This window comes from Syngnathus acus, chromosome 14 (genome assembly GCF_901709675.1).
Source record: "Syngnathus acus chromosome 14, fSynAcu1.2, whole genome shotgun sequence".
Classification (NCBI taxonomy): Eukaryota; Metazoa; Chordata; class Actinopteri; order Syngnathiformes; family Syngnathidae; genus Syngnathus; species Syngnathus acus.
The window spans coordinates 3,440,233-3,455,414 of record NC_051099.1 but is presented as its reverse complement, the minus strand read 5'-3'; the positions used below and the strand labels follow the sequence as shown (position 1 = coordinate 3,455,414).

At 45.3% G+C, this 15,182-nt stretch overlaps 3 protein-coding genes across 6 annotated transcripts; all 3 read right to left on the bottom strand.

Annotated features, from left to right (window-relative positions):
* Positions 1-234: 234 nt before the first annotated feature.
* uimc1 (ubiquitin interaction motif containing 1) lies at positions 235-5,748 on the bottom strand. Of its 4 annotated transcripts, none has more exons than XM_037269234.1 (19): positions 5,649-5,748; positions 5,080-5,201; positions 4,875-4,984; positions 4,700-4,803; positions 4,433-4,583; positions 4,179-4,321; positions 3,598-4,095; positions 3,248-3,472; positions 3,074-3,178; positions 2,933-2,976; positions 2,664-2,842; positions 2,479-2,519; positions 2,317-2,407; positions 1,651-1,920; positions 1,468-1,540; positions 1,304-1,406; positions 1,088-1,136; positions 962-995; positions 235-816 (listed from the first exon to the last, which is right to left on the bottom strand). In XM_037269234.1, exons 2-19 carry the CDS (start codon positions 5,094-5,096, stop codon positions 645-647), a joined length of 2,409 nt encoding a protein of 802 aa, XP_037125129.1. In that variant the 5' UTR covers positions 5,097-5,201; positions 5,649-5,748; the 3' UTR covers positions 235-644. The 4 variants fall into 4 exon arrangements, with proteins under 4 accessions (XP_037125129.1, XP_037125126.1, XP_037125127.1 ...); XM_037269231.1 differs by having other exon boundaries at positions 4,875-4,956; XM_037269232.1 differs by having other exon boundaries at positions 1,651-1,914; positions 4,875-4,956.
* A 202-nt stretch (positions 5,749-5,950) lies between these two features.
* Positions 5,951-6,946, bottom strand: LOC119133883 (odorant receptor 131-2-like). The gene has a single exon (XM_037270079.1). The coding sequence runs from the start codon at positions 6,944-6,946 to the stop codon at positions 5,999-6,001; it is 948 nt and encodes a 315-aa protein (XP_037125974.1). The 3' UTR covers positions 5,951-5,998.
* An 825-nt stretch (positions 6,947-7,771) lies between these two features.
* Positions 7,772-15,146, bottom strand: st6gal1 (ST6 beta-galactosamide alpha-2,6-sialyltranferase 1). Its single transcript, XM_037270655.1, has 9 exons — positions 14,906-15,146; positions 14,135-14,209; positions 11,194-11,400; positions 10,777-11,133; positions 10,441-10,705; positions 10,237-10,334; positions 10,069-10,170; positions 9,500-9,674; positions 7,772-9,424 (listed from the first exon to the last, which is right to left on the bottom strand). Exons 2-9 carry the CDS (start codon positions 14,144-14,146, stop codon positions 9,165-9,167), a joined length of 1,476 nt encoding a protein of 491 aa, XP_037126550.1. The 5' UTR covers positions 14,147-14,209; positions 14,906-15,146; the 3' UTR covers positions 7,772-9,164.
* Positions 15,147-15,182: the final 36 nt, after the last annotated feature.

The window sequence follows — 15,182 nt, the reverse complement described above, 5'->3', positions numbered from 1 at the left end:
ATGAGCAGTGTGCATGTGAGATGGAAGTAACAGATTTTATTGCTCAGCAAAAAAAAAAAAAAAGACTTCTTGCTGACATGCACGGTCATGTGGGTCATTCTTTAGGCGGGTCCAAATCATGTCCAATTAAGTGAATTTAGCCAACCGGAAAACTTGCATAAACAATGACGTTATCACACAGCAGTTCTCGGTGGCTCATCTCTAAACCCAATTTAAAAAGTCAGATCTATTCAATTTTTTGAACAATATTTTATTTTAAAAGATATCCATGAGCCAATCTTTTAATGAATAACAAAAATAAAGAAAAAAAAAAACAGCTGAATGAAAGAAATTGAGACGATGTTCATGTCAGTGGCCCGCATATTAGCTTCAGGTGCTTTTAAGCATTATGCAAACTACAATTATTCTTATTTAATTTTAAATGCAATTACAAAATGCACTGTTGTTGCATTGAAGTCAAGAAAATTGCACATGAAATTAAAAAAAAAGGGAATGTTACAGTACAGTATACAGTTGCGAGGGAGTCGGAGAACCCTCTGCACGTATTAACATTCAAGTGTGTTGCATAAGTAGACATCAGTTCCAAGGTGTGCTGACGTTGATCACTCGGTCTTCATTAAGCCCCCCCACCCCCAACCCGTTCTTCACCTTCGTTTGTGGCTGGGTTTCTTGAGCCGCTGCTGGCGCCTGAAGTCCACCAGACAGTCGGTGGCCTCCGAGATGGGCGTGAAGGACTTAATGGGCGAGTCGCTGAGTGCCAGCATGGAAATGCCAGCTTCCTCTTCTTTGTCGTTGTCCCTCAGATTGCTGACGTCACTGAAGGGGAACACGTTTTTTTTTTGTCAATCCCCCCCCCAAATTTAAAAAATAATTTAGAGAATGACAAAAATGTTATATTTTCTTTTTAGAATTAACAAATTATTATAACAAATGAAATATTTAAGAAGAATTTTTTACTTACCCTCGCTGGAGTCTGCAACTGGATGGACCAGCTCCTGCCAATGACGGACGGATACAAGTTCACAAAAATATATTTTGTTTGTTGTTTTGGGAGTCGAGCGACTGGTGAGCGTGGCGTTGGGCTTACCTGCGTACCTGCTCTCTGAATGCTCCAGAGCCGCCAACAGATTTCCCTCCTGAATGGTTAAAAAAAAATAAAAGGATTATTGTGAATTAGATTTGGGCATGCTGGGCAAGTCCTGGGAGTCCCTGATGATGTAGGGGTGCACTTGGTGTAAATGTGTGTGCACATGTGTGACAAAAAAAAAAAAAAAAAGAAAAAAGATGGCCACTTGAGTCCTACCTCGGGTATTTTTGTCGCCCTCTGCTGGATGCAGAGATCAGTGTGCTTGCTGAAGTCTCGCAGGGCCACGGCCTTTTGGCAGATGTAACATTTCTCCTGGATTCTGATGGGAGAGTGGATGAACTTTATTTTCTTAACTGAACCACTTTGATAAGATGACATACTTGTCAGTGGAGGTGGCGTCTCCCTCTTCCTCTGCTGTCCATCTTTTCCTTTTCCTTCTAGGCTTGAAGAGCTCTGCAGTGTTGAAAGTTGGAGGGGGGGGGGGGTAAAAGGCAGAAACACTGACATCAAGTGGTGAAACAGCTCAGCGGTGACTCTGAACTATTTGGATGCCTTTCTCCAACCTTCCGAATATTCGTCCGCAACGACGACCGTCTCTGTTTCCATGTCGCCGTTGCAGTACGCCGCGTGCCTCTCGATTTTGCATGCGGGGAACGTTTCCTGGCAAAGGGGACACTCCACGGCCGCTTGGAAGCCGATGGTCTCCAACTCAGGCGAGGGGGACCTTTCTGGCCCTCTTTCTTCCTCCTCCTCATTTGTCAGGGTGGGGTTTCGACCCGTGTCACCGCCGACGAAGTACGTCGCCTGAGTCTTGCCGTCTGCCGAGACTGTAACTGAGTCAAAGACACTCGACTTGAATCTGTTTATGGCGACTTTTCAATTTGAGTTGACTGGCAAACTAAACAGCCATGTGGTGGAATTAACACAACCACATAACTGTGCTAAACAAAAGTTTGCTAGCTTAATGCTAGTACACAACACATAGACGAGCTAAAGAAACTAGCATAGATGCGGTTTTGTAACTCTTCAAGCAACTGATTGTTGGAACACAAACGGTGTCGCAACATATGCCGACACTACAACAAGTCGCTATGATCGGTGATACTTGCTCTTTTCACAACTAGACCTTGACAGAAGAGTGTCAGTGCTTTTACTATGACACCTGGAAAGTCTTTTTAATTCTAAAAAAATATGTTTTTATGTGCATGTCTCCTTCAAGTAAGCCTCACCATCCATCATCTTTTCCTCATCCACAACTTGACCATCATCGCTTTGACCGTCATCGCTCGTCACAGTTTTGGGACACTCCGAGTTGTCAAGCTGCAGAGGAAGAACGCAGATGGTGAGATCTTGTTTAGCAAACAAAGTTCCGTTGCAAAAGCAGCAGTCACCTTAAGCGGATCCACGCAATCTTCCTCACTCATTTGGGTCTCTGAAAGTATCACAAAACGATCAAATGAAATCGAAATAATCGTGAGCTGCTGTTGACAATTATTTTCCTTCTTCAAAGTTTCTGTTTAATTGTGTCACTTGAAACACGGAGCGTAAATTCATTCTGAAAGCGCCGTGGAAGTACCTGGACAAACGACAATGTCGGTCTGATCTCCCTCTTCACGTCCAGTTTCTATCTCCAGCTCCTCATTCTCCTCCTCTTCCTTCTTTTCCTCATCGTCCTCTTCCTCCTCCTCTGCCTCCAACAAAAGGCTATCCGCGTCCTGATTGCTCAGCTTACAGTCTTTGCGTCTGAGGCCACGCCTATGACATGGAAATTAGTTTTTGGTTTGGTGAAAAGCAAAACATGAGCGGGGAGCTGGTCTACTCCCGGTGGTTCAGGCAAGTTCTCACCTTCGAGGAACTTTAGTATGGGAGGAGTCCGACAACGAGGATTTCTGGAACAAAAAACGATCGTCATTTGAGTCAGTGACATCATCATACGAATCAAGAGATATTTTGTTTTCAACATCACGTCTTGTTTAATCTTTGTACCTCTGACTGTGGCAGGATGGGGGCCCCCCACTGGGCCTTCCTCAACAGACCCCTCTGAGCCTCCTTCAGACTCTTCTCGTACACCTCCATCTGGGCCACGATCACCTGAAAAGCAACACGACAAAGTTATTTCAAGACTAGTGTGAACGCAAATGGGAGGGCGAGGGGGACAACCTGCGTGTAAGCATCCGCATCCAAACCACGTGGACAGAAGGGGACCCCCCAGTAATAGTGGACTGTGGACTGGTTGGGAACAGGCTGCCCAGTGTTCAGACTGGAAACACGCAAACTGCAGCCGGAGCTGTTTGCCTTCGGGCCCGCTTCGGTCTCCAGGTTCTGAGGGGCATGGGCCTGTTGAAAGCGCTTCTCATCCGGGTAGACTGGACTAGAGTTCACCGGCTACAACACAATTCAAGGAGAATCACTCACAGCCCGAGAGTGGAACAAAGACACATTGTCCACGGATGTTCCCCGCCCCTTCCGAACAGAACTCTTTAAGATTGTTCCAATGCGACGTAACGTACCGTCTCATCCGCATTTTCGTCGGACCAACATAGCGTTGTGTCGCTCGTGAGTTCCGTTTCAGACGAATCGTCCGCGACCGGACGACTTTTTGAGAGTGTTGAGTTCTTTGAGTCAGCAAGTTTCTTGGAGCGCGCCGGACTCCTTGGGAATACCGGGTTGACGGGCGGAGAGGAAGATAAACTCCTCATGAACTCTGTGCTTGCTTCGACCTGCGCAGACGGGTCACGCCGAGCCTCATCGCCAAACACCGGGCTTTTTAGATACTGGACAAATTCGTCTTCCGTATCAGACTCGGAGAAGACGGGACTTTTGCGCCGTGCCGAAGGAAGGGCGTTGTCCTTTGAGTGCTGCGAGTTAAGCACCAAGCCGGGGGTCTTGCAGCTCTCCAGCGTATCCTGGCTGAGCCGGAAAACGGCCACCCTGGCTTTGCGACCGCTCGTGGAGAAGACGGGGGATTTACGGAGTGAAGAGTCGTCGATCTGCGTAGAATCGGAGCTCTGACAGAGAGAACAAAGATATGACCACCATGATGTCATTTGATTCTATTTAAGTGTAAATATTTTGGAACTGAGTGTGTTACCTGCGGCGAGTCCAACAATTCAGACTCGGAATTACCGAGCCACGCCTGAGTGGAGATATCGGGGCTTGACGGCAAGTCCGACAGAGGAGTTTCCGCCCCTTTCCACTTTTGATCTTGTTTAGTTTCACCTTTCCCTTCCACCTCTACAACAGCACAAACACACACATAAGCAGTTGACAATTGCTTGTTAACCACATGGACCAAGACTTTCCATTTATGACAAAATCTCCAGATAGAGCTTATGTGCGACTCACCTTGGCTCGGGTTGGTGAAGCCGTCGCCTGATGCCGACAGATCAATGGTCGACTCTGGCCAGCTGCTGACGTACCAACCACCAGGCCCTGAGCAAGGGGTGTCTGATTGGGTCAGCAGGCTCTGACGCCGAGAGGGCTCTTGGCTCAACATCTAAGAGGGACAGACACCAAAATATGATGCTGACATCAATCAGCTTTGACTACGACTTGTAATCTTTCTCACGAGACAAAACGTCGTCCTAGATATGTTTCTTTGACTGTACTCACACTCTCTTTGATGGCTTTCGTAACAGCAGCGTCTTCATGGTGCGCGCTGGTTTCCTGCGTACTCAGATGCAGAGCCAAGGCCATCATCTCCTCTTCTGTCATCTCTGAGAAACAATCAGATTGTTTCATGTCAGTAAAAACAGTAGTTTCCCATGTTTATGGAAAACGTGTCTACCTTGAGGTTTGACTTTGCACTTCCTGTCTCTCCATCTTCTTTCTCTGTTCGACAAGGATGGTGGCAGACGTGACATGGTGCTCTGATCCCGAGAGAACACAAAGACGCTGCTGTTAATCGGGGTGTCAAATGTTAGGTTTGAAGGCTGCTTGTTCAGAGTGCGGTATATGCTCAAGTGATTTTTATTTATTTTTTTAATCTGTACCTGCTGCTCTTCATCATTGACAGCTACGTCCTTTTGTGTGTCTTGTTGCAACAATTGGCTTTCAGGGTGTCCGTCCCTGTTACGTTGCTTCCTCTGTGGCATCCTGCTCGGCTACACCATTACTTTGACACACAGAACACAACCTTTGGAGTTATATTCGGTGTGGTATTTAAAAAAAGATAAATTGTAATCCATTCCTGCTTGTCCCTTTGTGTTCTGCTGCCTGTCTTACTGTTAATGTTCCTCACACAAAACTAAAAACTGAAGAGCTCCTAGCCACCAAATTGTGGAATACACATCCGTGGTTAATGTTATCCTGGTAATTATCATAAGATTTTCTGTTCCAGATAATTGTAGCGCGAAATGAGAAACTCAGTTGAAAATACTCAAATGTCAATTTGACGAGACAAACTAGAACCACACTACTAACAGCAGTTACTACACAGCGGGACACGTTTAGAATAGACAACAGTAAAATAAGGCTTAAAAACAAAAATGTAATGTTCGTCAGTTTTACGAAGGAATTAACAGTACACAATAGGTGAGGAAATGAGTTGAAAGACACTCACGTCGTTTTCCCTCACTTTCGCGGCGCCATGTTTGTTTCGGTCTGTGTAGTGACGTAACGATAACGTGAGCAGCGTCATTGACGATGCCTTCATAGACTGTAAGGAAAAAATAATATCCCCCTCGACAGGTTTTGACGACCTCTGTGTGACGATGCCTTCAAAGACTGTTAGGGCGGGGGAGGCACGAGCACCACATCACAAATCAAATACAATTTCGTTTTGTCGCAGATATATTCATAGGAAAGTCAAAAAATACGACGGCAAACCTTTTCTGAAAACGTAATTTTATTATGCAATAAAGCCAGCAAGTGTTTTTTGACAGCAGTAGGAGTAAAGTTTGAATGGTGCTCTCAGGACGCATGCGCAATTTTGACGGTACCGACTGACACTTTGAAGCGACAGCAGAGACGGCCCATGATCACCACTCGGATGTTCTCGTCTCTCAGCCCGTAAATAAGAGAACTCAAACATCTGGGTAGTAGGAAAACACATACAAATAAAACTAGCTGGACTCGAACCGTGATCCCCCAGCTCATCAAAGATGCGAGGTATGTCATGATGCTGGAGAAGAACGTGGACAAGAGGCAGAGGCCAAGCTGTAGCAGATGCAGCAGCAGCGTGTTCAAAGCTTTACGGGTCGAGTTTTTGTCCGCGGCCGCCGATCTGGCTGCCACCACCACGCCCGCGTAACTAAAAAGGATGCTCAGGCTTGCTGTGATGAACAGAACATATACGGACACTTTGTAGTACATTTCAGAAATAGGCACAAAGAAGAAATTTGCACTGTTGCATTTGTATGTATTTAGCAAACTCTCCATCTTGTCTGCACGAAACAGCAACATTAAAAGCCCCTGAATAAAAGAATTTAGAAAACCAACGACCCACACGGTGATCACTGCCGCCGTCGTGTTCCTGACAGTCATAACAGAGGCATGTCTGAGAGGGTGACACACGGCCACGTATCTCTCCAGCGACATTATCACCAGCATCATAGGTGATATCCTACTGGTGAGCATGGTGAGCACGCTGAGCACGATGCATAAGTCGTACGCCATCATGACGCGTGAGCCGTTAAACAAGTACAACAACAGGCCGAGGGCAAGCTGCACCGTTTCTCCAAGCAGCAGGTTATACAGCAGCATGTAGCGCGATGTCTCCCGAAACACACGTTTACTTCTCAAGGTGAACAGCATGACCCCGTTGACCACCAAGAAGATATTGCTGATGATGGCGATGAAGGCCGCAGACAACGCTCGCTCCTCCAGGGAGACCCTGAAAGTCACGTTGGTGGGTAGCATGAATGTAGAAGATGCAGGGGGGGAGACCCCGCGTTAACATTTACACTGTAAATGTTGAGTCCTATCACAGCAGACTCTACACTGGCTTTATATGTTTGCTTGCTCCATATTGATGCCAGCTCCAGCCAAGCCCCCACCTTTGACCTTGTCCCCAAAAGACTCATTCGGGCACACCAACTAATATCATGTTTTAACCAAATAATGACTTAATGAGTCCTGCGGGTATTATGTGCGCATGTCTGTGGGGACACTTGTTGAAAAAAACAAAGTGGTAAACGTGTTTGGGCGCATCAATTATTCAGCATGTTTTGACCAAATATTGACTTGATTAATGAGTCCTGGAGGTGTTACGTTTGTGTTTCTGTGGGGACATGAGTTGAAAAAGAACAGAGAAGTAAACTTGTTCAGTACACATGATGTCATGGCTAACTTTCAAAGTTCTCCTGCACATTTTGTCTTGCTGTAAGGTTAGTCGATATTCTACATAAACATGGGTTGGTCCAAAAAATGTGTGGGTGAGGGACAACTCGTGAAGACACAGCCATTGTTTAGGACACTGACTTGCCTTGAGGGGAAAGACGGATATCCCTGATGTCAAATAACTTCTCAAACAGGTTTGATATCCTTAAGAGCCAATAAAAACACAACTCAAACAAGCAAAGGCAAAGCTGCATATCCCTGATGTCAAATAAGTTCTCAAACAGGTTTTTATATCCTTGAGACCAAATCAACAACTTTTCATACCAGCTCTAATTCTACTTTAAAATTGTGGAGGATTTGTAACATGGCAGACAGATTTAAGATGTCATAATAAAACACAAAGGCCTGAATCACAGTCTACTTTATTATTCAGGCAGTGACATTGATTTGTGATGTTTCTTACAGTGACGGACAGAACAGAAGAGAACATGCAACCCCCTGAAAACACCCAACATCAAGAATTATTATTTTTTTATCCGTAAGGTTTCTTATAGGAAAATGAAAGCTAAGAACAAGACACCATGAATACCACTTTTCCCAAAAGTCTTGTACTAAATTTATGAAAACTAGTTTTCAATGATCCCCAAACGTTTTATTGTATATTGGTTGGATTTAATATATTTGGGGATTATAGTAACATTTAAGGAGGGTTAATAGAAATATTCTTATCCCCCACTGACATCAGCAACAGTGACTCCTCTGAAGAGAAGGAATAGGAAGGCAAAATTTGAGAGGGACGTGCAACGCCGAGGTAAAACAAAGCGAAGAGAAATGAAGCATGCGATGTGTGACGAGTGGCTGTATAGAGAGAGATCAAATGTTGCCTTCAGAAATTCACTGACATCAATAATTCAACGGAGTCTAGAAACACAGTACATTAAAAAAAACTTGGGAGTCAATCGGCCAAGCACGCATGTTTTTTGGAATTTTGGAGGAAACAAGAACACCCGGAGGAAACCCACGCAGGCACGGGGAGAACATGCAAACTCTGAATTGTGAAGCGGACGTGCTAACCAGCTTTGCTTCTGTAAGATTTTTTCCATTGGCACGTTTGACAACGTAAAAAGAAAATGATAATTTCCAGAATAAAATCAAAATGTAGCACAGCTACGGGATAACATTTCTCCGGTAACGAATTCTTGGCTTTTGGCTTTGTGAAACAACATCAGATTGAAAACACTGTTAGCTATGCTAGCTAGCTGTGCAAATTAGCTCGTTATCGGCCTCAGTAGTTGAACTTAAAAAGAAAATAAGCTAGGAGTACAATCAAAATATAGTACAACTGTTTAAAAAAACATATTCCTCATAAAACGAGTAGCTACTCCTTTGCTAAGCTAAATGAAGTAACACCAGGGCGAAAACAAACAGATGTTAGCTATGCTATTTAACTAGCTGAAGGGAGTCTGTCGTATTTATTTCAACAATTGTAAACGCGTTCTAGTAATACATCAATGATACCATTGATTAGTGACACTCGAAATTCAAAACATTATTCGGCCTCAGCGTTACCCTCACTGACTGTTGTACCGCTAATGCAAAGTTTTAGCGGTTTTCAAAGAACAACTTATTGAAACCGCCGTATACCCTGAAGCCGAGAATCGGCCGTGCCAATTTCCCACTCCCGGAATTTCTCGATCCTATTAAGGATATGTATATTACATCATATTTTCAGCAGGCACATTTAAAATATAAGATTGAATTCCAGTGTGTGTTACAACTCGCTATTTTCTTTCCTGGTTTAACCTGGGCGTGTTGTGTTGCAAGAGAGGCTGCTGAATCCCGGCAGCGTGACGCGGCCGTGGGTGTAGATGTCACGGTCGGACCCCTGGTTCATACGTTTGACTAGGTTCTTCTCGTAGAGCAGCGGGTGGTAGGCGCCCAGCGTGCAGGCGGCGTCGTAGAAGCGCTGGTAGTAGTGGCACAGCTCCGTCTTGCGTCGCGACGGGAGGAACTCGTACACGTGTACCACCTCGCATATGGACATCATCAGTACTGTACCTGAAGGGAGGAAAAGATGATAAAATGTTTTCAATTCATTGCAGGATCAACAGTGATATGCAAAGCGGATCATACCCATCATGCCAGAGGAGGGCGGATTCTTCTGGATGGGTTCCGGCATGTTGTCTTGGATTTGCTGCCACACCTGCCAGAGGAAGCGTGGGTGCAAGATGTAGAAGGGCTGCTGGGGGTGCAGCCGCCTGTAGCGCTGGTACTGGGTGAAGATAGGGAAGTCGGTGTGGCCTAACCACTACAAAATGGACGCCGTCAGCAAAAAGCTTAGGAACGGGATTTCATCTACAGCACGGGTGTCAAACTCATTTTTTTTGGCGGGCCGCATTGTAGTCATAGCTTTTTTCGGAGGGCCATTATGACTGTTAACCCGAATAAATGTATGAGCACCTCATATTATATACAGTAAAAGCTACAAAACAAACTGACAAGTAACTCCTTTTCAAATCAGACGAGTAAAAACTGGTCAAATATTTAAAAGATATTATTAAAAGTGAAGAAAATTTGCAATTCTAGTAATGACACGAATTTGATGCACAATTTGTCTTCGCGGGCCACAGAAAATGATGCGGCGGGCCGTATCTGGCCCCCGGGCCTTGAGTTTGACACCTGTGATCTACAGAGTCTGATACCTGTGTGAGGTTAGCGGCGTAAGGAGCGGGATCCCAGGCCACCAATACACCTGAGCTGTACAGCGAGCTGGACAGGAAGTGGTTGTCGTCGGACGCCATCAACTACGAGATGTGAATTTTCATCAGAGAGGGGAAGCTGAGTCGTTGTCGTGGCGACCGCGGCTTTACTTGCGAGTTGATGAGGCGGATGGTGGTTTTGGAACCGACATCCTTCTCGTAGCGCTCGGTGGGGGCGCCGTTGAAGCGCAGCACGGCATCGTGGGAGTCTGTCGTTGAAGCCGCAGAAAAAAAAGGGCGAGGTGAGAAAGAAGAAGAGAAAATGAAAGTACACGTTGAAGCACTTTGGGGTGTGGAGCGTCCGCTTTGTCCCACCTATCTCTTTGCCGAGGCCGGCGTCTCGGAGCGAGCCGGCGGACGAGACAACGGCGCAGCTTTTGAAGGGCCCCACTTCGGCGGCGAGCGACTTGGGCGGCAACTGCGAGGCCCACGGTAGCGAAGAGAAAGGCGGCAGAGAGGCTGTCAGCGTGGACAGTGCTACCTTCTTCTTCAGCTGACACAAGAGCTCCTGCCCGCTCAGCACGGGCCTCCGGGCCAAGTCCGCCGCGTCGGGGAGCTCCACGCCGTATTTGTTCATCGACTGGAGGGTTGAAAAGTTAGCCCAAGAAAATAGAGGACGTCCATGCAAATAAGCAGTTCAGTTGTTCTCACCTGGTAGTTGTGGACCACCTTCTTCAGCCGGCTCCCCAGCATGCCACTGGACATGTGCTCGTTCCAGACCTTTCCCAGAAGGCTGTTGGGCCCGAAGAACTCGGCGTCGCTGGCCTTGCCGCTTAGCTGGCCCCGCCGGCGGACCCCGAAGATGGTGTCCAGCGCTCGCATGAAGGGCCGCGGGAGGATGCTGGTGAAGAAACCTTGACCCTCCCTGGGCTTTGGCTTGGTGGGCTGGTGCTCGTGGGTCTGGTTGGGTGAGGACAGCACGGGGATGGGGCGGTGGGGGTCTCCGGGGACCACACCCGGGAGCTTCTGGGGGTCCACGTATGCCAGTTTGGAGCCACCTCGGAGCACCTGATGGGGTGGTCACGTGATGGAGTTACAATTGCAAATCTGTTTTTCTATCACGTGTACCTTGACGACGGAGTTCGTGCGAGGCTGGGCCCGAGTCCGCGCCCGCACGCCGAAGATGGCGTCGGTGACGATCACGCTGTTCTCGGCGCACAGAGCGTACAGCAGCGTCATGGCGATGCCGAAGAAGGCCATGCAAAGGACGCCGCGGCGGGCACGACGGCGCAGACGCCACAGCAGGCTCACACGGTCCATCGCTGCCCCAGGGATCTGCAAAAAAAAAAAATGTCAAGACAGAATATTGGAATACTGATTTCATGTTTTTTGTGTGAAATCTATTTTGTATGAAAGACAACAGGTGGATAAGCATGTTCAATTCTTCATTGTATCTTCTGGATGGAAACGAAGATGGAAATTTGATGATGGTTCGGTCATTTGCCCATCAGTGGGACTGTTTTTGGGATTTCCCCGTCGCTCGTGCATAAAAGCTTCATTGTGTTCTTTTCTCCCATTCCAGATGTCTTAATGTGGCCGTCATATCGTAAAGGAGAAAAAAAAAAGTCAATGAGAAAGAGATTGACTCGAAACCACGCTCCTATCTCCCCCAGAGCAGCGTATGAGGAACAAGAAGAAACATGAGCAACTGTAGAAAATAAGACAAACATGGCTGATACTATATCGAAGAGAAAAAAATCAAACAAAAGAAGGAAATCTGAGAACAGCTCGCTCTTGCCAAACCTGACCTGGTTGTCATTTACACTTTTCGTGGATCGGGTAATGATTGATGGTTGCCATGGATCTGATGGAGGATTAATCCGCTCTTTTGCATGACGACCGAGCGAGGAGATTTTCCCTTTTTTTTTTTTTTTTTACGACTGCCCTCAGGGGAATTAAAAAAAAAAAAAAGTAAAGAGGCCTTTCAGGAGGCTGCTGCTCCATTTTGTTTTGACTGGGGCGTCCTATTTATGATTTCCTGTGTTCTATGTGTTTGCTGGCTTCTGGGTTTTCCACAAGTAAAAGCTTCAAATAAAGGTCAAAGATCAAGGGTACAGCGATGACAAATGTGCGAATGGCAAATATTTGTGTTTTTAGTTGAGTCTGTTGTTGACATGGATGTGTAAAAAGTCATAAAGCGGATTATTTTTTTGGTATGGGGAAAAACAACCTTGAAAGGTCTTCACTAAAATTATATTTGGAACCCCCCCCCCCCAAAAAAATTCAATTCCTGCAAAATTTTGATCCAATAGTCTCCAAGATAGGGTGAGTACTGACTGTTCCATTAAAAATCAGAGGTCAAAGTTCATCAGGAAGGTCTAAAATGGATTTGCGACAATTAATACCGTAATTTTCGGACTATAAACCGCACCGGACTATAAACGGCACCAGCTAAAATCCGGAAATATTTTAGTTTATTTCTTATACAAGCCGCACCGGACAATAAGCCGCACGTGCGCACGAGTTATTTACAAAGGAAGATAGTACACAGAAAGCCTTTTTAACGTTTTAATAACATACTTTAACATCTCTTTCTAAACGCTGCCTGTGACGCAGCTGTAGTACCGCAGCAACACGGAAGTGTGCACGCGAGTTATTTACAAAGAAAGACAGTACACAGAAAGCCTTTTTAAAGTTTTGATGACATACCATAACATTTCTTTCGAAACACTGCCTGTGACGCGACAGTAATACCGCAGCAAGACGGAAGTAACACAGCACTAATAGGGCTGGATTAAAAAAAAAAAAACATACCGGTAAAAGTCACTGTGACGCGGCGATAACACAGCAGCAACACGGTAGCACAGCACTAACAGGGCTGGTTAAAAAAACATCCTCTTGTGCACTGAAGCCATCAAAGTCTTCCTCCTCAGTGTCCGATTGGAACAGCGTCAGATATCCTTTGCCACACACTTGGTCAGTCTCTCTTTCATCGTGGCTTTTATCCATTTCTTTTCACATTTTCCATGATGAGGGTCTGTTCATGCTAATTTTATTCATGCACGAAGCGCTAAGTTACATTAAACTAGTGTGCGACACGTATAGCTCCAGAGTAGACGTGACCGGGAAATAAAGAAAAGGGTGATGCAACACCAATGTCATCAACATCGACTGCCTTTAAGTTAAAAGCGGCATCATATGCAATTCCTTTGTGACGGTTTGTGTATAAAAGCTTCCTTTCTTCAGTAATGTCCACCTTGATCTCATTCTGTCTATTCTTTGTGTGAATTAGACGGCACTATTTGCCTGGTGGACATGCGATCAACACACCACTCTTCTCCCCTTTGACCGTGTCACATATGTATCCCTCCGCCTCGCAAAGCGGTTGCCGCACAACAGCGGTCCACAGCGTTTTTACGAGTGTAGAAAAGTGATCAACTCATCACAAAAATCATGAAAAAATCCATAGATAAGCCACACCGGACTACAAGCCACTGGGTTCAAAACTTGAGCAAAAAGTAGCGGCTAATAGTCCGAAATTTACGGTAATACATAAAAAAAAAAAAAGAACGATAAAAAACATGATGGTTGCCCGAGGATGTAGCGACAGATGGCAGTGTCACTCAGTATCTGCTTAAAGATGTCGGCCTGAATCCCCTTGCCCTCTTTCCAGAGCTGAATGCGGGTCACGTGACCCGACTACAACAAAAGCAACAAATCTGACGCGATGCTTATTGCTGACTGTCCTCAAAATAAACAATTCACTGTATATTAATGATTAAAAATATCTAATATTTCTATTATTTGTATCTACTATAATATAGTAGAAAGACAATTGTAAATATATAAGTGAACATTTTCAATTAATGTGAAACTGCAAAAAAGAATACAATTTTTTTTTTAAACGCATGATAATTTCAGGGCTGATTATTGTGTGTTACTGATGAGCTTAGTCAAATATTTTCCTGTTCAGTCACGATGCGGAAGACAAGTCGCTACAAGTGTGAGAACTCTTATCATAAACCAAAAACATGGCCAAATTCCTCAATCATCAATTAGCGATTTGTACCTTGTAGCCCATGGTAGGTTGTCGCTGTTGTTGCTTAGAAATGCTCCGTTCCCTTTAGCTCTCCTCTCATACTTCCTGCGAACAAAGATACATTGTCACAATCTAAAGTTGATTGCAAAATTCCGATTCGTTCCAATTCTGTTTGGCGAGAAACTGTCATCCACATCACAACAATTCTCTTCACTTGACAAGAACTATTTAAAAAAACTGGTTAGTCATGCTTGTCATCTTTGTTTTGGTTAGAAAATGTCATGCATGTAAGGACCTTAAGGATGAGACCCATTTTGATGACATAAACAAATGATAATGCTATTTTGTGTGTTTTGGGGTGTTCTTTGGAATTGAGTGGCCGCTGTTACTTCCTGGCTTTCTTTGCGGCGCCGTTGTGTGGCAGCCTTATAGGAAGGAGCCTATTGAGTTGTGCTCATGTCATCTGTGTGTCTTTTATATACCCGCTCTGTCGTATGAATACTGCTGGGGCCTGAATTTCCCCACCCCTGGGGATCAATAAAGTTTCAATCAAAATCAATCAATTAATCAATTGTATAGATGTGCCAAAGCATTTGCAACTTGTTAAAGAAAAAATAGATAGATAGATAGATAGATAGATAGATAGATAGATAGATAGATAGATAGATAGATAGATAGATAGATAGATAGATAGATAGATAGATAGATAGATGGGGGGGCGAGGACTGTAAAACGGTTGGCTCAGAATAGGTATGCTCTAAACATAGAAGGATAGATGGATAGATAGATAGACTGGCTGACCTGTTTGAAGTAATGGTCCTCCTCGGTCCTTCAGCATCGCCCCGCACCTGCCAGATTCCCGTTCCTATTACGCAGTTGCCTCCACCGGAAAAGGCGATATTATTGCACGAAGTAGACCGTCGCTTGCACCGCCATGGTGGTCCCGACGAAGAATGCCAATGAGTACCGACTCCAAGTCGCATTTGGAGAAAGCACAGCTCCTCTTCGGCCCGCAGGGGAGCGAGCACAAAGTTCCCAAAATATAATACACTTGTGTTTCCGTTTGTTTTCAAAATAA